The 25,671-nt window shown below is 45.0% G+C and overlaps 1 protein-coding gene across 1 annotated transcript; it reads right to left on the reverse strand.

The window, feature by feature from the left end:
• Window positions 1–2,366: 2,366 nt before the first annotated feature.
• On the reverse strand, window positions 2,367–25,468 carry Crym (crystallin mu). Its single transcript, XM_048331900.1, has 8 exons — window positions 25,254–25,468; window positions 24,473–24,626; window positions 21,429–21,491; window positions 13,271–13,372; window positions 10,934–11,117; window positions 6,192–6,313; window positions 5,218–5,302; window positions 2,367–2,723 (listed from the first exon to the last, which is right to left on the reverse strand). Exons 1-8 carry the CDS (start codon window positions 25,421–25,423, stop codon window positions 2,659–2,661), a joined length of 945 nt encoding a protein of 314 aa, XP_048187857.1. The 5' UTR covers window positions 25,424–25,468; the 3' UTR covers window positions 2,367–2,658.
• Between the last annotated feature and the right edge of the window lie 203 nt (window positions 25,469–25,671).

Here is a 25,671-nt window from a genome sequence, read left to right on the forward strand (position 1 = left end):
CTCTACACAACCTTTAGGGCCATGACCATTAAGATTCTCAGAACAAAGCTGGGAGCCAGTGGCTCATGTCTATAATCCTTGCTATTCAGGATCACAGTTCAAAGCTAGCTCGAGCAGGAGGAAAGTCTGTGAGACTCTTATCTCCAATTAACCACCAAAAAGTCAGAAGTAGGGCTGTGGCTCAAGTATAGAGTGTCAGCGCCTTGGGTGAAAAGCTCAGGGACAGCTCAGTAGTCCTGAGTTCAAGCCCCAGGCACACTGGGGCAAGTGTGGAACCAGGTTATTGGATTGGAAGAGATAAAGAAAAATAGAAGGGGTGACACTGATCCAGAGGCATTGTACTCATAAATGAGTATGTTGGATTAAAACCTCTTGGTACAACTACTTAGTGATAAGTTTTGTGCCATTTCTGGGGCTTGAACTCAGGGTCTGGGAGCTATCCCTGAGCTCTACTTCCAGCTTTTTAGTAACTACAGATGTACATCTCACAGACTTTCCTACCCAGGCTGGCTTCAAACCACAATCCTCAGATCTCAGCCTCCTGAGTAGCTAGAATTACAGGCATGAGCTACCAGTGCCCAGCCTTGAGGATATTTTTAAATTAAAATTTAATAAAAAAAGAAAGATAAAGTTCTCAGAAAGAGTCCACAATCACTAGAGATGTACAGAATCAGTTTTTAAGCATGAAGACCCCTGTCCAGACATCCTCCTCAACAGGACCAACTTTTGGTTAAGCTACCTAGAGCATGAAAATGCCCTAGCAGGAGGAGTACGAGTAGAAAAATGAAGTGAAATAATATACCTTGCTTTGCTTCTGAAAATCTGTCATGGGCTAGCAGGTAGAAACCAATTTAGACCAGCTTTTTGCCAGGACTAATTCAACACAGCTTTTGCTAGTGTCTCTGAAAGTCATTTCCCCAATTTGTGTGTAAAAGTTGGGTCAGGTGATTCCCAGTTGCCCTTCTAACTCTGCAACTTAGTGAATGCATTTTGATTTGACCTCTGGATTGTCCGCCCTCTCTCTTTTTTTGTCAGTTGATTCCACACCTGACTTTAAAGAACAGGCAGGCATACAAGTCACACCTGGCTGGAGAATTTAATCTCTTTCATCTTTAGGTTAGACCTAGGAATGAACACAGAGCCAAGATGGCCTTGGGGGTCTCATTACTGTGTGTGTGTGTGTGTGTGTGTGTGTGTGTGTGTGTGTGTGTGTGTGCGCATTAGGACTTGAACTCATGGTTTCACATTTTTGCTTGGCTTCTTCCATCAAGGCTGGTGAGCCACACTTGAGCTCTCTATCACTTTTGGCTTTTTACTGGTTAATTAGAGATAAGAGTCTTGGGATTTTTCTGCTCAGACTGGCTTCAAACCATGTTCCTCAAATCTCAGCTTCCTAAATAGCTAGAATCATAGGCATGAGCTACCAACATCTAGTTTTACCTGTTGTTGACTTCTTAATTCCATTCCCTAGTCATTCCTTTATCTTAAGGAAGACAAGTTGTAGTCTCTACTACTTGTAACCAAGGGAGCCCTGAACACTGAACACAGAAACTCCACTGCTCCTTTGAATCTTAAGGTAGACACAAAAGCTACATAGGATATACTTCAAGGTGTGCAAATTTTCCACAAGAGGAAAAGTAGAGGTGAAAGATAAATCAGTGTTTCGGAGGGGCTGGGAAGAGGGTGAAATGGTTAGTGACTCTAGTGGGCACCAACTGTCTTTTGGACTGATGGAAAGTCACAAAATTAGACCATGATAATTGCACACAACTCTGAGTATGCTAATAGCCACTGAATTGAACAATTTTAAATGGCGAGTTACCTAGACATCATCATTTTAAGCAAAATAAGCTAGACTGAGAAACACAAGTAGCATTTACAGAATCCAGTCCTTAAAAACAAATGACAAGAATGTAAAATAGGAGTGGTTAGCAATAGGCGTGACAAAGGTAAAAAGAGAGGGTGAAGAGGGTTGAACATGTTGAAGGACTTTATATGCATGGATGAAAATAGAACAATAAAGCCTGCTGAAATTATTGTTTTCTTTTTTGTGCCAATCCTGGGGCTTGAACTCTGAGCCTGGGCACTGTCCCTGAGCTAGCCAAGGCTAGTGCTCTACCACGTGAGCCATAGCTCCACTTCCAGTTTGGGGGTGGTTAACTGGAAATAAGAATTTCATGGACTTTCCTGCCAGGCTGGCTTAGAAACATGATCCTCAGATCTCAGCCTGCTGAGTAGCTAGAATTATAGATGTGAGCCACCAGCACCTGGCAAAAGTCGAATTCTCTTCTAATGAGCCCATAGAAGCACTTGAGCTCCTTCAGTTCTTTGTCATGAGGAATAGAAGGTATCATAGTAAACACAGCTGAATTGAAAAATGCTTTATTCCCAGGAAATATCAAGTTAGTGAAGTACAAGGTGAAAGAAATCCTGTTATCACCTGCTAGCACAGAAGAAATAGTTACCTAGGTTTGCTTCCCAACTACAAACATGAAGGGGGGGTTCAGTATTTTTATGGTGAGGCATGCTAAACACAAGACTCTAGCTCCTTGAGGACCAGGTTCCCTCATTTAATCTAGAAATTAGAAAACAACCAGCGACAGCATCCCTTGGGCAGTGGCAGCATCCATCCACTGACACAAAGCTAGCTCCTTTGTCTCACTTTCCAGACAACCAGGAATCATACACCAGTTTGGCTGCGACCAGGTCTTCCACTGCTATTCCTGGAAAAGATACAAATTCAGTTCAAGCTTTGCAAAACAAGTTTTCTAGAAAAATCTTTGGCCATAGGAATAGAAGTTTTGTGATATTTCCCTCATGCTACCCAGATGTGAACTCAGACTTAGAAGATGATCTGCAAAGCCCAAGCCAAGGCATGAATGTGACACTAAGCAAGAAGTGTCTCCAATTGTCTATCACCCGAGGCTGAGTTCAGGGATCAGCAACCTTTAGAGGATCAGGTGGTAAATATCTTAGACCTTGTAGGCTGTATGGTCTTGCCACAATTTCTTAACTCTGTTCTTAGAATGGAAAACCAGCCATTGGTGACAGATAAATAAATGAGCCTGCTTGTATTCCAATCAATGTGTGTGTGTGTGTGTGTGTGTGTGTGTGTGTGTGTGTGTGTGTGTGTGAGTGCCAATCCTGGGGCTTGAACTCAGGGCCTGGGCACTATCCCTGAGCTTTTATGCTCAAGGCTAGCACTCTACCACTTCAGCCACACCTCCACTTCTGTTGTTGCTGTTTGTTTGTTTTACTTTGGTAATTAATTGGAGATAAGAGTCTCACAGACTTCTACCCAGGCTGGCTTCAAACTGCAATCCTTAGATCTCAGCTTCCTGAGTAGCTCCACCCTCGCCCTGCTCAATATTTATTTAATTAACTAATTTTATTTGTGGCATTAAAATTTGAATTTCATATCATCTGCATGTATCATCAAAGATTATTCTTTTGACTTCTCCTCCAAAAATCATTTGAAAAATGTAAAAGCCATTGGTACCTCATGGCTCAAACTAAACCAAATAATAAGCTGAGTTTGGCTTAAAGATTGTAGTATTCTAACCCTGGTCTGCTTCAAATGCTGAATTTTTTTTGAGCATTTCTCCATTTCTCCTTTGTCTTATATCGATTGAGCATCCATGGTCCAAAGCTCTGAAGCCTAAGGTGCACTAAAGTCTGAATTTTGTGGGGAGGAAGGGGGAGATTTCAGGGCCTTCTAAAGTTTTCCATTTTGGATCATTTCAGATTTTAAATTTTCATATTAAATATGCTTACCTAGTCAAGTCTATAAAAACAGTCCAAAATACAAAAGAAGCCCCCAAATCTGAAACATTTTGGGTACTAAATATTTCAGACAAGAGATATCCAGTGTGTAATCTTAATACTTAAATCTTTGCACTCAGTTCAGATACAGATATGTAGTATGCAAAAAACAAAAATTTCTCAAAAGAGACCATTTTGGTAGCATCTTTCGCCTTCTTAGGGAAGCTATCTAACCTCTGAAACTTCTAGACACAACTGGATCACTGGAATGTCATTGAACTAGGATCTGGATAAAGTTTTCACTGCCTTTACCTGTGTTCTGGTGCATGAGAGATTTTAAGAATATTGAACATCTAGCAAGGCAGGGATACTAACAGATGGCATGGTTATTGGGTAGCCAGAGCACAAAAGGCTCCACAAAGGACAAAAGCTTCTACTGTTTGATCAAAAAGTCTAGCAAGTCTTGAGGCAGACATTCTTTTTTTTTTTTTGGCCAGTCCTGGGCCTTGGACTCAGGGCCTGAGCACTGTCCCTGGCTTCTTTTTGCTCAAGGCTAGCACTCCGCCACTTGAGCCACAGCACCACTTCTGGCCATTTTCTGTATATGTGGTGCTGGGGAATCGAACCCAGGGCCTCATGTATATGAGGCAAGCTCTCTCACCACTAGGCCATATCCCCAGCCCAGTGAGGCAGACATTCTCCAGAGGGTGAGGGAGCAAATACTTAGCCAGCCATTTGGGGAGCAGTGCAATTCTGTAGGCATTATTAGTTGAATATCAGCTCTCTTCCCATGTATTTCTGTTTCCTTCTGGTAGAGATGGGGGAGCTGAGTCAAGCGACAGACTGAGCAAGGGAGTCTCCTGTTTGCTGGCTTCTGCCCCCAACTATACAGGTGGTTCTGGGGCTCCCCATGAAGGCTCTTCTCCTTCAAGCAGCAAGCAAGAGGGCAGGAAGTGGGGCAATCCCCACTTCCTGCCCACTTCCTGTCTGATCTCTTTCAGATCAGATCTATCATTTCCTTTAAGTTCTGTCTTTTAACATCTTTATCCTCACCCGCTCCCTCTGGAGAATAGCTCCCAAGAGCATTTAGGTAGAGGTCTGAGTGATTTACTGCTGGCACTTTGGTGTGCAGATCATGTTTTCCATGCACACGCCACCTTAATTCTCACAAGTCAAGGTAGTGGGTGGTGAGGGAGAGGGGTCCAGCCATGCGTCCTAGGGCAAATGCATGGCAGAAGAAGGGCACCGGTCCAGGCCTGCCCCATTCAAGGGTGCATAGGCTAAAGTGCTGTCCTGAACCGCGTAAATAATTGACCCGAAAGGCAGATGGACTTCATAATGATTTCACAATAATTCAGCTACTGAGTCTGGTGATTCGTTCATTTTCCCTTCCACCAATTACTAAGGCAGCCTTGGCTCTGTCTGGATTTGTTCCTAGGGAGCAATGGGTCTTACCCAAGGACTTGAACACCGTGGTCTTCTCACAGTAGGCTGGCTTCACCCCCTTCACCACTTCTCCCAACTCAGCGAAGATCTCAGCCTGCCAAACAAACACACCTTGACCCAAGGTAAAGCATAAGCCTGCTCAGGGTTGCCTTGGAAAACCAACATAAGGTAATCCTAAATTGGATAAGCCTTTTTGGTTTGGTCTGAGACCTCCACTGCACTCAGTATCTGAAGCTTTTACTCACTAGCTGGCACTCTACCGCCTGAGCCATGCCTCCAGCCCCAAGAGACAGCTTGATTTAAAAAAAAAAAAAAAGATCATTTATAAAGCTGGATGATATCGGGGAAGATGCTGTCTGCTGAAATTCTTTTTTTTTTTTTGCCAGTCCTGGGCCTTGGACTCAGGGCCTGAACACTGTCTCTGGCTTCTTTTTGCTCAAGGCTAGCACTCTGCCACTTGAGCCACAGCACCACTTCTGGCAGTTTTCTGTATATGTGGTGCTGGGGAATTGAACCCAGGGCTTCATGTATGGGAGGCAAGCACTCTTGCCACTAGGCCATATCCTCACCCCCCGCTGAAATTCTTTTGGGTAACATCTGCCTTCTGGATGGCATGGATCTGTGTCTAAGGAGCTGGCATGCAAGGTTCCTGTGTCAGAAAAGAACCATGCTGGTGTCTGATCATGAACTTCAGTAGCTCCCTTCTTCCTTCCATGCCCTGATTACAATACTTAAGGGAAGCCAGAGTAATCACAGTCCTGTCACACTGGCCAAACTGGGAAAGTTTCCAGACTAGAACAACCTCCATCTCCCAATCTTACTGCCTTATCACACAGCCCCGTGGGGCCTGATCTGGACCCAGGCTTTCATTAACTTCCCCTGTCATTTGGGTTTCCCACGGGCCTCCAGCACCTCCCCTCGGGATGGGTCGGGGGCTCCTCCCATTTCACAGAAGCAGCCCTGAGGGGTGACCAGAGCCTCACCCCTGATAACAGGACGTCGCCTGACTCCTTCAGAGCAGCCTCTCTGGAGTCCACATACAGCACTGCCTGCTTCATCAGCTCATCATCCAGTTCTCTCCAGTCAGGCCTGCTGGCACCAACCGCTACAAGACAGCAACACAAGGTTCCCAGGATGCGAGTCGATGGGAGAGAGGCGAAGAGAACACAAGGGAATACTCAGAGTAACAGGCCCATCTCATCCCTCAGGCCAACCTGCTCTAGTCAGTGAGGCTGAATCGTTATTAAAATAATACTTACAATCCTGGCAGGGGTGGCTCATGTCTATAATCTTAGGAAGCCAAGATCTGAAGACTGGGCTGGGGATATGGCCTAGTGGCAAGAGTGCTTGCCTCCCATACATGAAGCCCTGGGTTCAATTCCCCAGCACCACATATACAGAAAATGGCCAGAAGTGGCACTGTGGCTCAAGAGGTAGAGTGCTGCTAGCCTTGAGCAAAAAAAAGCCAGGGCAGTACTCAGGCCCTGAGTCCAAGCCCCAGGACTGGCAAAAAAAAAAAAAAAAGACAAAAACACAAGATCTGAAGATTGTGGCTTGAGGCTAACCCAGGAAGGAAAATTCATGAGACTTTTATATTCAATTAACCACCAAGAAGCCAGAAATGGAGCTGTGGCTCAAGTAGTAGAGCATTAGCCCTGAGCAAAATAAAAAGTTAAGGGACAGCACCTAGGCCCTGAGTTCAAGTTCCAGTACCACCACCCCCCCACACACAAAATAATAATAAATACCATCTTTTCCCTTCCCATTCACATCCTACCTACCCCCTAAAAGATCTTAAGTCATTTACCATTCATTTACTGGCTACGTTCTGTCTGATGGGTGTCCTGTGCATATTATTTAAGGTCCTCACAAGAACACTTCAATATCTAATTCTCATTGAACAGACACTCGGATTGAGACCATGAGAAGCGAAGTTTATGTACCCATCAGCTAGTCTAGGTCTGGGAGACACCATGGCTCTCATTTCGGTGACTCTTCTGTTTATTGGGAGTGATGTCCTTACAAAATGCCAAAACAGAGGCATCACTTGGGATTACTCCCTGTGCTCCTAACCCTCTGTCTGTCTTCTTGCTCTCTAATCCTTCCTACAGAATACCCCCAAGTACTTTTCTTTTATAGATTGTGAGGCTTGAACTCAAGGCTTGGGGGCTGTTCCTGAGCTTTTGTGCACAAGGCTAGTGCCTACCACTCGAGCCAAGGGTTTCATGGACTTTCCTACTGGGCTGACTTTGAACCATGAGCCTCAGGTCTCAGATCCTCAGATCTCAGCCTCTTGAGTAGCTAGGCTTAGAGGATGAGCCACCAGTCCCCTACTTCCCCTGAGAGAGAGAGAGAGAGAGAGAGAGAGAGAGAGAGAGAGAGAGAGAGAGAGAGAGAGAGAGAGAAGCAAGAAATTCATTTGCATGTGATACTTCTTGATTTATCTATGGTCCAAACAAAACATATCTATTGCCTGGATCCAGCCTTACTTTGAAAATGCTATGAAGCCTTATCTAGATACAAGGCAACATTTATGTCTTCTTGCATTGTAATCCAGTTTTTTCAATGTTTTCTTCCTTATACTTGAATTTCCAAAAAAGCACAGACTAAAAAATGAAGTCCATAATGAGGTTTGTGTGTGTGAGGAATTCTCTAGAACAAAAGCACTAACTAATGAAGTCTGTAAATAAATAATAAGGCCGTGGGGGTGGACAGGCTTGGAGGAGCCGAGTCCTCACAGGTGACAGAGGCCTCTCAGGCAGATGGAGGTAGGCAGGAGACAACAGAGGGGCAGACTCAGAAGGGTCCGACATTGCTTCAGTGAGACTAGAAAATGTGAGAGACTAGGGGACTAGGGGATGGGATGGGGGGCAGGGGAGGGAGGCAGGAGTTTGGAATTGGGCCTGCATCTCAGCTGAACTGTAAATGAAGTAAAATCTGTTAATGTTTCCTTGTTGTCAGCACTTATAACAGGCTTTTTTTTAACATGTATTTCATGCCTCTATAAACACAAACAGCAGTGTTATCCTTAAGCCAAGGAAATAAGAGGCCGTTTTGACTCAAAATTAAATATACTCTTGCTGGATTCAAAGTGTGAGAAGGGGGCTGGGAATGTGGCTTAGTGGTAGAGTGCTTGCTGCCTTGCAAGCATGAAGCCCTGAGTTTGATTCCTCAGCACCACATAAACAGAAAAGGCCAGAAGTGGTACTGTGGCTCAAGTGGTAGAGTGCTAGCCTTGAGCAAAAAGAAGCCAGGGACAGTGCTCAGGTCCTGAGTTCAAGCCCAGGACTGGCAAAAAACAAAAAACCTTAAAAAAAGGCAGGGGAGGGGATATGGCCTAGTGGTAAAGTGTGAGAATGATCCAGTGGCTTTGAGAATGGAGGTGCTCTATGGCAAGGAATATGGAAAGAGTAACCACAGAAAGGGTCCTCGGTCCTACAACGTAAGGGACTGAATCCTGCCACAATCACGTGGGCCAGGCAGAAAAGACCCTCAAACACTACATGCAATTGCAGCCTAAAATTGATTTCATCCTGTGAGACTGAGCAAAGGACCTAGCTAACCCTCGCCCAGACTCCCACACCACAGAAACTGAGAGGACTGTGTGTGTGTGTGTGTGTGTGTGTGTGTGTGTGTGTGTGGCTCCTGGGGCTAGAACTCAGGGCCTGGGCACTGTCCCTGAGCTTCTTTTGCTCAGGCTAGCACTCTACCACTTGAGCCACAGCCCCACTTCTAGGTTTTCTGGTGGTTAATTGGAGATAAAAGTCTCATGGACTTTCCTGCCCGGCTTTGAACCGTGATTCTCAGCTCTCAATCTACTGAATGGCTAGTATTACAGGCGTGAGCTACTCGCACCTGGCCACAGGGTGTAGTTTTAGGTTGAAAAAAATATTAAGTCTCAGCTCTGTCCCCGAGAACTTCTTCAAGTACTTGTTCCTCCAGATTTCTTAAGTCCTTTCAGAAATGTTTCTATTGTCCAATAAAGCACACTCGCATCTACCTCTTACCTGTCAATCAAGCCATGCCCCACATACTGACTGGACCCATATCATGGTCCAGTTCCATGCAGACTGAGAGTTTAAGTTGACTATGACCCTTGCTTTGAGTCCTCACTTCAGCCTTGTTCACTCCCGCCTCCGGGCCTCTGCGTTTGCCTCCTATCTGACTGAAATGTCTTGCCTGCTGCTCTTAGCCTGGCTGCCTCGGTCTTACCATTTAGGTCATAGCCTCAAGTCTCCTCTCTAGGGAGCTTTTCAGATAAATCCACCCAAAGTGCCTATCTCTACTTCTACTTTCTGCTTCCTCTACCAAAGTCTTCTTGCTTCTTTCCCAGGCTCATCTTTAGCAGAAACCACTTGTTGGCTTATTTGTCTATCTGATTTCAGGATGAGGAAAGCAGAAACCCCAGTGTTTTATCTCTCCATCGATCATCTATCTATCTATCTATCATTTACCATCTATGTATCTATCATCTACCTATCTATCTATTGGCATCCCTAATAGCTAGAACAATACCTGGCCCATGGCAGAAATTCAAAAACCATTTCTGAATGAATTCCTAATCACATGACTCAGCTCCTTCCTCCCCATACACACATATATGCAGAATTCTCAGCTCCTGGGTGGACACCATATGCTAGTCATGAAAACATGGGTCACCAAGGCTATCTTGAAATCCTCTGCTCCTTTCCTATTCTGCTCACCAAAGGCCAGTCTTCTTAAGGAAAGAGAAAATATCAAGTATTACCAAGAACTTGGACTCTTGAGTTGCTGTCTTAGCTCAAATCCCATCTCGATCATCAAAGACAGATTTTTGTCTGTTACTTAATGTCTCCATGTCTTAGTTTACCCACTTATGAGAGTAATAATTGTGGTTCCTACTTCATATGATTATGGTGACACATAGAAAGAATTCAAAACAGTACCCTCAGTAGTATTTGATACAGAGCAATGCTTGCTAAAATTTCAAAGGTCATTTGAAGACCTTGAGAGCCCCAGGTGCCCATATGTCTAGAGTCTCATCCCCTCCCTTATCCTATCACATATACTGAAAATGTCACAATAAGTGGGTTTTCTACTGTAATTTTAGAAAAAAGTTTTACAGTTCTAAATGTTAAAAACAAACACTTCACTTGGACCTTGAGATTTAAACTTCATTACATTCAAGATTGAAACTGTGAGGCTGGGTGGCTCATGCCTATAATCCTAGCTACACAGGAGAATAAGAGCTAAGGATCGAGGTTCAAAGCCAGCCTAGGCAGAAAAGCTTGTAAGACTCACCTCTAATTAACCAGCAAAAAGCCAGAAGTGTAGGTGTGTCTTAAGTGCTAGAATGTCAGCTTTGTGAGAATAGCCAAGTGAGAGCACAAGGCTCTGAATGCAAGCTGCAGTACAGATACAAGGAAGGAAGGAAGGAAAGAAGGAAGGAAGGAAGGGAGGAAGGGAGGGAGGGAGGGAGGGAGGGAGGGAGGGAGGGAGGGAAAAAGGTCATTTGTCTAACATTATATGTTACAGAACATAAATAAGTGGCATAAATAAATAAGTTTCAGATTTGAAGTTTGCTTTTCATATTTTAGGATGCCTTTTCTCAAGCTCACAAATTCCTGAGCCTTTGAAAATGCTTGAATATTCTCCAGAAGGAAGAAAATATCTCTTTATGCATTTCCCAGGCCCTGTCCAGGGAGGAGCCACCCCTAGCCACAGCTCACAGAGCCTCTCTACTTACCATTGATGTGCGCCCCTGGCTTCACCCATTCACCAAATAAAATGGGTTCTGTTGCCATGGTGACTGTGATGATCACATCAGCACCTGTCACAGCCTCCTGCACCGAGGAACAGACTCGCACAGCTCCTTGAACGGTGTTTGCAAACTTCTCTGCATTTTCTTTGGTGCGATTCCATATCCTCACCTTCATTAAAGGGCAGGGGGAAACAAGAGGGGCATGGTTATGCTAAGCCAAAGGAAGGGGCAAAGGAAAGGGAGTTCACTCTGGGTTAAGGACTGCAATTGCGTATCAAGGTCATAGTATTAATCTAAGTGGATATCTGGTCAAGCCATTGAAAATGAGTTTACCCAAGCTGGGAATGTGGCTTAGTGGCAGAATGCTTGCCTAGCATGCATGAAGCCCTCGGTTTGATTCCTCAGCACCACATAAACAGAAAAAGCCAGAAGTGGCGCTGTGGCTCAAGTGGTAGAGTGCTAGCCTTGAGCAAAAAGAAGCCAGGGACAGTACTCAGGCCCTGAGTTCAAGCCCTGGGACTGGCGCGAGCGCGCGCGCGCACACACACACACACACACACACACACACACACACACACACACAGAAAAAGATAATGAGTTTTCCCTACAAATTTTCCCTTTTAAGAACAGTGACATTTTTCCAGTTTCAAGCTAGGACACAGTCATGGTGGCTTAATAGTTACTACATCACTTAATTGATAGGCAGCGGAAGTGCTGCAGCCAGGCAGGCTTAGAACCAAGCTTTGCTTTCTCACTGCTTTTGAGATGATTTTACCTCATTCAGTGTTAGATTGCATTTCTGTAAAATGGAAATAGTAAGTGAGCAAAGGCATATGAAGAAACCACGAGTGGGAGCTATAGCCAGAATCTTAGAAGGTGGCGAGGGCCACCAGCATTATCAGACCTGCTAGCTTGTTAACAGGTACCAATCTGTGGGTCAGAGGTTGCATCCTTCACCTGAAAAGAAGGCCTAGAGAAGATCTCATAAAAAAATATATATATAATACAGATAGAAGTAAATGTTGTATTTAAGAAAACCATCAACCAAGGTGAAAACAACACCTTGTGCCCAATCATCAGTGAATGGCTAACCATCTTATGCTTCTTGACAGAAAACTGCAAATTTTATACAGAATTGAATAACTTGGAAATAGATCATAGAATATTCAATGAAAATACAGGAGCCAAGAGTGCTGGTGGCTCACGCCTATAATCCTAGCTACTCAGAAGGCTGAGATCTGAGGATCACAGTTCAAAGCCAGCACAGGCAGGAAAGTCTGTGAGACACTTATCTCTAATAAAGTACTCAGAAAAAGCCAGAAGTGGCACTGTGGCTCAAGTGGTAAAGCAAAAGAATCTAAGGGACAGTGCCCAGGCCAAGCCCCAGGACTAGCAAAAGAAAAAAAAGTACAGGGCACATATTGTGAACATCTAACTTGATTGAAACTGTAAAATGGCTGGGTGCTGGTGGCTAATGCCTGTAATCCTACATTCTCAGAAGGCTGATACTTGAGGATTGTAGTTCAAAGCCTAACTGAAAAAAGTCTATGAGACTCTTATCTCCAATTAACCAGCAAAAATCCAGAAGTAGAAGTATGGCTCAAGACCAGCCTTGAGCAAAAAAAGCCAAGTAAGAATGCCAGGCCTTGAGTTTAAGGCCCTGTACCCCTGTAACGATACACACACACACACACACACACACACACACACGCACACGCACACGCACACACGCACACATACATACACACAAATCTGATGAAAGAAAAATTAGACATTATATGCTTGTCTTTTTGAAAACAAATGGATTTCTTTTTTCTTCTTCCCCATAGTCTGCTTCCAAAATCATGAACCTCATACTTTAAATCAATTCCATTTCCTCATATGCATCCATAAAACAAAATAAAAATAGCACTGAACATTCTCAGTAGGAGGCATGAGCCATATCAGGAAAAAGATGGGCTAAGATACAGACTTCAGTAGAGGGTGATGATGTGGTCTGCTGCTTGCTAACTTCTGGACCCATAGCCCTGAATACATAAGAGACTCTCATAGGAGTATGAGAAGAACAGAGAGGTGGGAGGGAAAACTCATATACCATAGGTGGAACTGAGTCTTTAAAGTACAGGATGAGTGGTTCACAGACACATGTCCTGAGAACAGAGCAATGGAGAGATCACATATTCCCTTGACACTTCACCTCCACTAGGAATTCTGAGGCAGGCACTGACCCATTTAGACTGGACTCTCAACTTTTTCAGAAAACTTCATTTTGCAGGGAAGGACCCTGCCTGCTTCCTCCCTTCTCCCCGCTCCCAGACTTACCTCCTTAAAGGAGAACTGCTCTATGAAGATCTCATAGTGGCTGTAGGCCTGGACTCCAGCCCCAAGGATGCACAACACTTCACTGCTGGGCGGTTTCAAAAGCTGTTGGAGGGAAACGGGGTGGGAAAAGTCAAGGGCAACCACAATGAAAGCAAATATAATTTGAACATCAGGCAACGTTTGCTCCGTCTTCAGGTCCCTCTAGAGCTTGAGGGCAATTGGGTAAATGTCATTTTGGGTTTGAGATTCCGTTCCCCCCTATCCAGTGGAGAGGGTTAGAGTGAGGGTGCCTCACTGAACACCTGCATTATGCCGGCACTTTCCACATGATCTCATTCAGCCTGGACAAGGACTCTACAAACTGCAGGCTCCTGTCATTATTCATGGTTTTTGTTATTGCTGTGGAGGTTTTGTTTTGTTTTTGCTAGTCCTGGGGCTTGAAATCAAGGCCTGCGTGCTGTCCCTGAGCTTCTTTTTACTCAAGGCTAGCACTCTACCACTTGAGCCACAGTTCCACTTCCAGTTTTTTGCTGGTTAATTGGAGATAAGAGTCTAATGGACTTTTGCCCAGGCTGGCTTTGAATGGAAATCCTCAGATCTCAGCCTTCTAAATAGCCAGGATTACAGTCATGTTGTGCTAGTATTGGTTCTTGAACTTGGACCTCATGTGCTCTCTCTCACGCTCTCTCTCTCTGTCTCTGTCTCTCTCTCTGTCTCTCTGTCTCTGTCTCTGTCTCTGTCTCTCTCTCATTCTCTCTCTCTCTCTCTCTCTCTCTCTCTCTGCTATTTTTACTTAAGGCTGGTGGTCTACCACTTGAGCCATGGTTCTAGTTCAAGCTTTTTGCTGATTCGTGGTAGGATTGCATGCATGAGCCACCAGCACCCAGCTCATTCGTTATTCATGTTTTACAGAGGAGGAGCTGGAGGAGGTCCAGAGTGGCTAATCAGCTTCCTTAGAGGTTTACCATTACTAAATGGCCCCATGGAGTCCCAGAGCCACATCTTTCATACCCCGCAGCCCATGTTATTTCTCTTGTGCTATTCCATTTCAGGTAGGTGCCGAGCAACCTCTACTTCTCAAAGCCCAGAGGTGCTTCTCAGAGCTCCCTGGGATCCCGGAGTCATGCTTCCCAGAGTTCTCAGCTGTTTGCTGAACCTATTCTGTCTGACACTTCCTCAACTGCTGTACCCTTGTTAAAAAAAAATGTAGAGCTAGCATTTTGACAACTTTTGGGGGAGTGTGTACATGAGATCAAGTATCATCTCTCCAATGGAGTCTCCCCAATTTCCATGATCAAATCCTCCACTCCACAGCACTTATTTTGCTTATAATGGTCTCTCTTCCTTTAAAAGGCTTTTTTTTCTTAGCATGCATAGTTGTACAGGGGGAAAGATTTCATTGTAATTATTTCTGTACATGTATACAATGTTCCTCCAATCATACTCACACCTTCTATACTCTCCTTGACTCTGCTCCCTTCTTTCTTTTTATTTGTGCCAGTCCTGGGGCTTGAACTCAAGGCCTGGGCACTGTCCCTGAGCTTTCTTGCTCAAGGCTAGTGCTCTGCCACTTGAGTCATAGCTTCACTTCTGGCTTTTTTTTTTTTTTTTTTTTGGTGATTAATCAGTGATAAGCATCTCATAGACTTTTCTGCCCAGGCTGGCTTCGAATCATGATCCTTAGGTCCCAGCCTCCTGAGTAGCTAGGATTACAGGCCTGAGCCATCAGCACCCTGCTGCATCCTCCTTAAAACAATTTCAACAGATTTCATTGTTGTATTTTTATATATGCATATAAAGCAGTGTGATCATTCATCCTCATTTACCTTCTCTATTCCCCTCTTGCTGATAATGATAAGTAACTCCCAATGGAGCCTATTAGATTTTCCTTCTTATTTCTGGGTTTTAAGCCCTGCCAGAACCAAGGTAGCCTTATTTGCATAGAAACTCCACAGGCTTCTTATGGCCTATAGGAAGTAGAGCAGGGTTTCTCCCTTGGATAAAGGGTTGGGTCACTCTTTGTTGAGGAGGGAGCTTTCTTGTTTAGTAAGGGACACTACATAGAATTATGGCTTCCACCCATTATATACCAGCGCCACCTCTCATCTCTCCTTCCTTTGAGTGTGACTTCTAAAATAATCTTCGAGTAGTGCTACATGTTTTGGGGGAAGGTGGCAAAGTCATCTTTGGTTGCAAACTACAGCTACAAGAAAGATAGCACTTGGTTTTCAGACCATATGGATTTTAAAAAGATCCCCTTCTGCATTTTCTCTATTTCATTTAGTAAGGTTTGATCTCCTTGGGCCTGCTCTTTCTCACAATGCTATTGACTGAAGTTCTAGAGGGTAACCTTAACATTGGAAATCTTGAGGCTTCTTTCTGGCAAAATTGTCACAGACTATCAGAGGCTATTCATCTCTGATAGCTGAAAGAAAGATATGATTCTGTTCTGTGAAGTGTAGTTCAAAAAAATCTAGAAAGCTATCAAAAGGACAGCATCTTAGACATTTGCTCAAGAAGTTACTTGGTCCTTAACTGTTAGCTTTCTTTTTTCTGTACTCAGGTACTATGGATCTATTCTTGAATGTGTCCTTGAGCTGTAGAAATTGTTAATGTCTGTGAAAGAAACTCAAACTTCTAGAGCTAGATCTGTACATTCGGTGTGGTTGTCCTATTTGGTCATTTGTTTTCCTGGTAAATGTTGACTAACAGTTCTTTTCTTCCTTTCCCATCAGCATGTGGGTAATTGAGATTTCTCATGTAAATAAAGAGCATGAGAGCCCATGTTTCATTTGAACCAGCAAGGCCTTATGTGATCTGGCCCTCCCATGAGTCCACGCCCCTTCTCCTGTCAGCTTTCCCTCACTTGCTGCCTTCCAGTTCTTGGCCCACCCGCTTCCTTCAGCTTCAGGCCTTAGCAAATCCCCTCTGCCTGCAGTGTTTCCCCTCTGCCTCTCAGGAGCAGCTCAAGTGTTCATCACTGAGCTGCTGGCCAGTGGCTCACACTTGGGAGGCTGAGAGACGGAAGATCACTGTTTGAAGTTCATGGGACAAGGAAAAGGTTTTCAAGACCCCTTCCTAAACACTAGCGGGACGTGGCAGTGTGCACCTGTTAGCCTCTCTCTGGTTCCCAATCTTAGTCCAGGAACGTGCCTAAGCAAGAAGACAAACCTTATCTTAAAAATAACCAGAATGGGGTTGGGGATATGGCCTAGTGGCAAGAGTGCTTGCCTCATATACATGAGGCCCTGGGTTCAATTCCCCAGCACCACATATACAGAAAGCCAGAAGTGGCGCTGTGGCTCAAGTGGCAGAGTGCTAGCCTTGAGCAAAAAGAAGCCAGGGACAGTGCTCAGGCCCTGAGTCCAAGCCCCAGGACTGGCAAAAAAAAAATAATAATAAAATAACCAGAATGAAAAAAGGGTGGGTGGCACGGTTCAGTAGTAAAGCATCCATCCACCTAGGAAGCAAAAAGCCCTGAGTTCAAGCTCCAGTACAGATATATATGTGATGTATATGCCATACTATATATAATACATACATAATACATATATAACACATATATGTATGTTATCTATAAATATATATGAGTATTATATATTATAACATACATATGCATATATGTATGCTGTATGTATATATTGATATAAGTATGTCATGTGTGTATGTATATATGTGCATGTTCTATATATTATACATGTATACATATGTGTATTATAATATATATAATAGGAAAAGCCTTCCTCAATTACACACACTAAAATATCCTGCTTTACACTCTGAAAGTACTTGTCAGGGTTGTAAACTTCAATCTACTGGCATGATCTTTGGATTCTATATATAATGCCTCTCCCACTGAACCCTGTGCTCCATGATGCCAGGCTGTTTTTCTTCAGCATTTGCCTCATGCTGATCACAGGCCCTGGAACTTGGTAGAAACACACACTGGCTGACTAGATGCATGCCAAGGGAAAACCCGGCTCTATGTTCTTACTTGTTAGAGCTCAACTACGGTTGTCTGAAATCTAAATGCCAAGAAGTTATTGTATTCATCAGACCCCATAGCTTGTTATACTTCTTATCTTCCTCCTCAAAGCCCTAGAAGAGGAGAAAGCCATAGATCTGAAAACATCTGTGCTCACTGAGACAGAAAGTAAAATAAACCTTTGTTCCTGGGAACAGGCTGTGAGTTCCAGCCTGAACAAGGATGTATCAACCAAAGGTTTCTCTACTCTTCTCAAAGTACAGATTTTCTTAATGTAACCAAAAACAACGCTACTGAAGTCTGGGTCTACATGGAATGGTGCCCAAACTTGTCTGATCATCAAAAACAACCATGAACTACTTTAAAAAGATTAAGCCAGGTGTGGTGGCTCAAGTCTATGATGCTAACCTGCAGTGGAGGTAGAGGTAGGAGGATCCTTTTTCAAGGCCAGTCCCTACAGAAAGAAGTTTGCAAGGCTCCATCTCAATTAATGGCTGGATGCAGTGGCCCACACCTATTATTCTAGCTATAGAGGTAACACTAGGGAAGCACAAATAGGAGGACTACAGCCCAGGTTGGCCCAAGCACACAAAACAAGGCCTACCTGGGTGTCAGTGACTCACACCTGTAATCCTAGCTATTCAGGAGGCTGAGATTTGAGGATTGAGATCGTGTGTGTGTGTGTGTGTGTGTGTGTGTGTGTGTGTGTGTGTGCCAGTACCAGAGTTTGAACTCCAAAATAACCAAGGCAAAAAGGGACTAAAGGTGTGGCTCAGGTGGTAGAGCACCAGCCTAGCAAGCATGAACCCTGATCTTGCTCCACACTAGTGATTTTAGTTCAGTGTCTTGATCCCAGAAACATGTGGACTATAGAAAACATCTCTCCTCTGCTGCTGCTGCTGCTGCTGCTGCGCAATCTGAGTCAGACGTCACTGGCCCAGGACAGGAATGTCACACAGCTCTATCACACAGTCACCTAGCTGTGTCTTTCCAAACACCTGAGTCTCTGCTTTGTTCTGTATCAGATGAAGCCCATAATCTTTATCCTACCTCCCTCACAGAAACCCAAAGTTCAGACACTACGAAGTCCAGGCCACATGACTATGGTGGAGACCAAAGTCCTCTATAATTATAAGACAGTATTACAAACTCATTCTGTTCCTAAATCACAAAGCAAATAATCAAGAAGTCTCTGGATTATTTCTATCTGAGTTGGCTGGATATAATTAAAAACCAGTTTATCAAGAGTCTACTCCTTTCCCATACAATTATCACAGAACTTCTCTGAGCCACAATCCTTCTTCTCAGGAAATGGAGATAACCTTATCTTCTTCACAAGGTGGATGGGAAGATTGGAAATTATGTATGCAAGGTATCTGGAATGGAGTCATGCACATTACACAGTAACTAATAATTTTGTGAATCAATCGTTCTCACCTGAGGTTAATCTTCACATCCTTCAATCATGTCTTCAGAAATCCTTACCATACAATCTGAACACCTAGTCACCACACTTTCTTTAATGCTCAGGGAAAGCCCTGTGGCATGACCTTGTCCTTTTGTATAAACCACGAAAGATTCCAGACTCCGGGCTGGGAATATGGCCTAGTGGCAAGAGTGCTTGCCTCATATACATGAAGCCCTGGGTTCGATTCCCCAGCACCACATATATAGAAAACGGCCAGAAGTGGCGCTGTGGCTCAAGGGGCAGAGTGCTAGCCTTGAGCAAAAAGAAGCCAGGGACAGTGCTCAGGCCCTGAGTCCAAGCCCAGGACTGGCCAAAAAAAAAAAGATTCCAGACTCCAACTGTTCCCACAGCATGTCTCATTTTCGAAGCCTCCCTTTTTTTACCTCCACCTCTAAGAACCGTGTTTTCCTTGTGAGATGCCTGCACTTTCTCTAGGAACATCAGCACCTCTGCCACCTGCTGTTCTCTCTGTGGAGAACTCCACATGTATGCACAGTGCAGTCAGTCATGACTCAAATGCCATCTTGGCAGGGTGATCCACTCTGGATAGTTTACAATGGCATGCCCTGCCTGCCAGGTGCTGGTGGCTCACACCTGTAATCCTAGCTGTTCAAGAGGCTGAGACTGAGGATTGAGGTTTGAAGTCAAGCCTGGGGAGGTAAATCTGTGAGACTTTGATCTCCAAAGAACCACCAAAAAGCCAGACGTGGAGCTGTGCCTCATGTGGTAGAGTGTCAGCCTTGAACAACAAAGCTAAGGGACACTGCCTGGACCCTGAATTAAGCCCCCAGTGCCAGCACAAACATTAATTAGTTAACTACATGAAATAAAATGGTACACCCTTTATCTGGACACACATTTGTAATCGCAGCTACATGGGATGCTGAGGCAGAAGGATCACTTTAACCCAGGAGTTTGAGACTAGACTGGGGAATATAGAGAGACCCTGCCTCAAAAATTCAAACAAAAAAAGTGACTTGCATCCAGATAATCTTGATCCTGCTTAATTTTCATCCTTCTAACATACTCTATGAGCTTGAGGAATCATTATCTTATTTATAGTAAATGTTAAACACTCATAAATGTTCTATTAACTAATAAATATTAACTATGCACCTATTAACTAATATTTGTTAACATCTGTTAGCTAATAATTATGTGATATATTATTAACCAATAAGGTGTTTTGTGTGTATGTTTGATTCTGGGATTTCAAACTCAGGGCCTGGGTGTTGTCCCTGAGTTACTCTGCTCAGTGCTAGGGCTCTCCCACTTGAGCCACAGCTCCACTTCTGGCTTTTTTGGAAGGAGACTGGAGGGAAGAGCTACATGCACTCTCCTACCAAGCTGACTTTGAACTATGATTCTCAGATCCCAGCCTCTCAGCTAGGCCTCTAGGAATGAGCACCAGCACCTAACACCCTCCCCAAAAAGCCATTTTTATTGTCTAATTTTTTTCTTTTTCTGTTTTGTTGTTGGTGGTGGTGGTCAGTTGTGGGGCTTGAACCCAGGGTCTGGGCGCTATCCTTGAGCTTTTTTGCTTAAGGCTAGTGCTCTACCACTTTGAACCACAGCATCACTTCTGGTCTTCTGTTGGTTAATGAGAGATAAGAGTTTCATGGACTCTCCTACTCTGGCTGGCTTTGAACTGTGATACCCAGATCTCAGCCTCCTGAATAGGTAGGATTACCAAGCACTGTTGCCTGATTTTTAACAGTGTGGACCACTGTTTTGTTGGCTGCGGGATCCCTGGTACTTAATTACAGAGCAGGAACTCAGCCAGCACGGCTGCATGAATACATCAGTGTGGCCTGGATCTGTTCTCATTTACCTTGGCCTATGGGGCGACTTAATTGTTCTAATAGAACTAATGCAATCCTGGGTGTTGCTGAGTGGGGTCAATTGGTTTTTTATTTTGTTTGTCTGTTTGTTTTACTTTTTTTGTTGTTTGTGCCAGTCCTGGGGCTTAAACTGAAGGACTAGTTGCCACTCTTGAGCTTTTTTGCTCAAGGTTAGTGTTCTATCACTTGAGCCACAGCTCCACTTGAGGTTTTAAGGTGTTTTTTTTTTTTCTTTTGGTGGCTAATTGTAGATAAGAGCCTCACAGGCTTTCCTGCCCTGGCTGGCTTCAAATCCTCAGATCTCAGCCTCCTGAGCAGCTAGGATTATTACAGGTATAAGCCAAGGTCACCCAGCCGAAGTCAAGTTTTAAAATTAGTCATGTGATCCTGGCTAACTCATATCACCTCTCCAAATTCAAATCCTTCTTCCTGGCAAATGAAGATCATATTTTCTTTGCTAGGTTGATGGATGACTGATAACTAATAATTTTGTGAATTGCTGTGCTCACTTGATACCTCATATTTGGCATAAAAAGTTCTAACTAGTCTGGGCACTGATGGCTCACACCTATAATCCTAGCTACTCAGGGGGCCAAAGTCTGAGGACTGCAGTTCAAAGCCAACCTGGGAAGGAAAGTCTGTGAGACTCTTATCTCCAATTAACAACAACAACAAAAATGCTGGAAGTGGAACTAAGGCAGAATGCTAGCCTTGAGCAGAAAAGCACAGGAACAATGGCCAGGCCTGGAGTTCAAGTCCCAGGAGCAACAATAACAAGTTCTAACCATGTCTGAAGGAAGACTGAAATATGGAAACTCATTCTTCAAGGCTGGGACACCCAGTCCCACCACCAGTGGGTCTTACCTTGGTGGCGATGGCAGACACCGCAGCTGTTCTCTTAGCCGTGATGACATTCCCATCCATGACCTTAGAGAAAGGAGAGATGGTGAGGAAGGGGCTCGAATCCACCAAGAAAACTCAGAGGGCAGCTCTCACAGAGCGTGTAGAAATATCCACTCATTATATTATGCAGGAAGCTTTGAACGGTCCCACAGACAGTGAGGAGGGCGAATGTCAAACTCATCCTGCATATTTAATATTTCAGTTTCTAAGCCCTGCTTTTCTCACCTGTACAAACAAAGATGGTGCCAAGAGAGTGCTCAGAGAGTTACTGGGAAAAACACAGGCATATAGGAAAACATCTGGCACACAGGAAACACTCAAAAACTATTCATTCACTTGGACATCAACTTAAAAGGAAAAATTGTCTATAAGGAGTCATGAGGAGACATGAACAGCAAATAAGAGGGTACTGGGGTGGGCGTGAAGAAGACTGAAGTACTATATCTCGCTATATAATATATATTATATAATACATATAATATATGTATACAGAGAGAGAGAGAGAGAATGTAAAAATCTACCTCAAAACATTCTGTTTTAAAAAGTGGGGTAAGTAGCCAGGCACTAGTATCTTATATCTATAATCCTAGCTGCTCAGGAGGTTGGGATCGGAGGATCACGATTCAAAGCCAACCCAGGTTGTGAGATTTTTTAAAATTTTATTTTGGTCAGCCATGGTATTTGTACTTGGGGTCTGGATGCTGTCCCTGAGATCTTTTGCTCAAAGCTAGCAGTCTACCTCTTTGAGCCTCAGTGCCACTTCTGGTTTTCTGGTGGTTAAATGGAGATAAGAGTCTCACAGACTTTCTTGCCCAGGCTGGCTTTGACCTGCATTTCTCAAATCTCAGCCTCCTGAATAGCTAGGATTACAAGGCTGAGCCAACAGCACCCAGCTTCTGTGAGATTCTTATCTCCAACTAACCACCAAGAAGGTGAAAATGGAGCTGTGGCTCAAGTGGTAAAAGTACTATCCTTGAGTGAAAAAACTAAAGGACAGCACACCAGCCCTGAGATCAAGCCCCTACACACACAAACAGTGGGGTAGGAAGGAGCAGGAAGGGGGAAGGGACTAAGAGAATATAAGAGGGCTATACTTGTTCAGAGTACATTGTATCCATCTATGGAAGTTTTCACAGTAAAACTCTCTTGTGCTACTTATTACTGTAATTATTTTTCTAAAAAATAAAAAAGAACTGCCTACTTTGTTCTCTTGCACTGATTCTCAAAACACTAAACTGAGGAGGAACTTAAGGGATGATTATTATTTCATATGTGAGCAAGGGTCGTGCAACCAGTGGTTCTCAACTCCTACTGTCTATGCAGAGAGCTCTGAACAGACATGAAAAATCCTCTCTTCATCTGAGCCTTGTCCAGGGATGCAGCTCAGTGATCTGGCACAGGCCTGCCTGTTCATGGCCTTGGGGCACCCTCTGCAGTGACTTCCTTTCAATTTAGCTGACCCTCAAAAGGTAGGTATCATTGATCTCATTTTTCAGATGAGAAAGTGAATCACATGGGTACTGAGCAGATTCAGCAAAGGATCTAAAGGCCCTGACGCCTAGTCTTAAAGGCCCAGGCCCTACTTTCCTGGAGAATCACTGTTGTCAACGAATGCCACTACTAATGGGTAAGGACAGACTCCTCCTCTCAGAGGAGTGAGAAGCAGAACTTCAGCGAATAAGGAAGAAGGGTTGAAGAGACAGCTTGAAGATGCCAACAGCTGAGAGAAGCAGAGACACAGTCGATCAAACAAATGTAGGTGTGATCCCTGGTCTTTCACTAGCTGGCTATTACCCCAGCCAAGTGGCTCTTCTAGCCTGAGCTTGAGGGACTGCAACAGAAATGTGGGGGTTTGGGAGGAGGTAATAAAACCCCTCGTGGCAGAACTTGTCAGAATTGAATGTGATCTATATCTCTTGCCTGCAAGATGCTAAGCATTTAAGAAATGGCAGTTTGAGGGCTGGGGATCTGGCCTAGTGGCAAGAGTGCCTGCCTCATATACATGAGGCCCTGGGTTTGATTCCCCAGCACCACATATACAGAAAATGGCCAGAAGTGGCGCTGTGGCTCAAGTGGCAGAGTGCTAGCCTTGAGCAAAAAGAAGCCAGGGACAGTGCTCAGGCCCTGAGTCCAAGGCCCAGGACTGGCCAAAAAAAAAAAAAAAGAAATGGCAGTTTGAAAAGGCAGTAGAGTAGAGCCTGCATCGTGTGGTAGCTCCTACCTGTAATCCAAGTTCCTGGGAAGGCAGAGGTGAGGAGGGTGGAGGTTTAAGGCCAGCTAGAGATCAAATGTTAGTGAGGGCTGCATCTCAAGCAGTGAGTGTCATTGTTCTCAGTACACAGAAGGAAGATACAGGTAGGAGGATCTTGATCTAAAGTCCATCCTAAGCAAAAATTAGAGCCCCTATCTGAAAAATAAAAAATAAGTAGAGCAAAAAGGGTCTAGGGGGTGTGGCTCAAGTGGTAAATATCTGTAGATATGAGGTCCTCAGTAGTGCACCACCTCACCCCAAAAAAGGTAGTAGGGCAAGACAAGATAATGTTAATGGACCAGGTCATAGAACTCAGACTTCAGAGATCTGAAGTTCAGCCATGCTGCTTAATAGCTACATAGACCTGGGTACACTGGACACAGTTAATATAGACTCATTTTCCTCATCTGTAAAGTATGGATAATAATATTACCCACCTTACAGGTGCTTTTGGCTCAAGTGGTACAGTGAGCTCAAGACCCAGGACCCGACACACACACACACACACACACAAAGAAGTATTAAGAAGGTATATATGTGTAGTGTTTAGAACAGTGCTGGACACCTAAAAAGAGTTCAATCAAGGCGAGCTACTGCTTTCTATTTTGATACTCAGATTAGATGTGAGAACAGGTCACTGTGATCCTGCAAGAAAAACTCCACTCGGTATAGAGAAAATTCAGCAAACCAGTGTTTCTGGGTCTGAGTGTGCTGAGAATCCCATCTCCACCCCACCATGGGGAAATGGGCTCACCGCCAGGAGGGAGCCATTACTCGGCTCAAAGAGAAGCACCGTGGCCTGGTGGGAGGAGACGGCGGAGGCGCTGCTGTGGCCCTCGTAGAAGGTGACCAGCTTGGTGGTCAGGGCGTCCTCTGCGGCACTGTAGGCTGGCATCACCCCCAGGAAGCTACAGAGAGAGAGGGGAAGGGGAGCAGCTTCAGCCCTTTCCTATCCTGCTTCCTGCGTGTGCTCTTTTTTTTTTTTTTTTAATTTTAATTTTGCTGGTTAATTGGAGATGAGGGTCTCACAGACTTTCCACCCAGGCCGCCTTCAAACCTTTACCCTCAGATCTTAGCCTCCAGAGTAGCTCGGATTACAGCTGCGCCCAGTGGGCTTTCCTTTCTGATTTCTCCATTTACCTTCACCCCAGTCTCCCGGTCCTCCTCCTCTGCCTCCCTTAGGCAGGATGGACACTGTTTTCAGAAGTCTGGCTCCGGACTGGAAATCCATAGCTCTACCATTTAGCTGTGCACACTTGGGCAAATCACTTAACCTATCAGAGTCTCTCGTCTTCCCATCAGTAAAACAGTGCCATCAATGCCCATTACCTTGCTGAGGAGAGCATGCTGAATTAACCAGGTAACACACGGAAATGCCCACCTGGCACCGGGGACGGGCTGTGATTCACCGCGACTTAGACAGCTCTGGGCTCCTTTCTCCCACCTTCTTCCTTTGCACCCACCCCACATCGTCCTTCTGCCTGGCTCCTCCTGCCCGGGACCCCGGGCCCCGGAACCGGCCTCCCCCAACTCACCCTCGGTGCTTGGCCACCGGCACCACGGTGCGCACCGGCTGCACCACCCCTCCATCAGGGCCACTAGAGAAGTTAGCCAGCGCCACCTCCAGGGGCGGGATGAGGAGGCTGGAGCTGCGGAGGTGGCCCTGAACCTCGGCCGCGCTCAGGAACGCGGGCGCCCGGCTCATCCTGCCGCCGGCCTCCCAACCTCAGCCACCGCGGGTCAGCGCTGCCGCCCCGCGCCGCGCCCGAACTTATAGTCGCAGCGGGCTCCCTGGCCCCGCCCACCATGGGGCGGAGCCTCCCTGGCTCGCCCACGTGTGGGGCGTGGTTACGAGGTCACGCCCTCCGTGGGAGGGGACACGGCACCTCGCTCAACTCCTCCTGTCTGATCTTCCCACCCCAGGGCCCGAGCGCAGCGTGGCTAATGCTGCCT

Source organism: Perognathus longimembris, chromosome 23 (assembly GCF_023159225.1).
Source record: "Perognathus longimembris pacificus isolate PPM17 chromosome 23, ASM2315922v1, whole genome shotgun sequence".
NCBI lineage: Eukaryota > Metazoa > Chordata > Mammalia > Rodentia > Heteromyidae > Perognathus > Perognathus longimembris.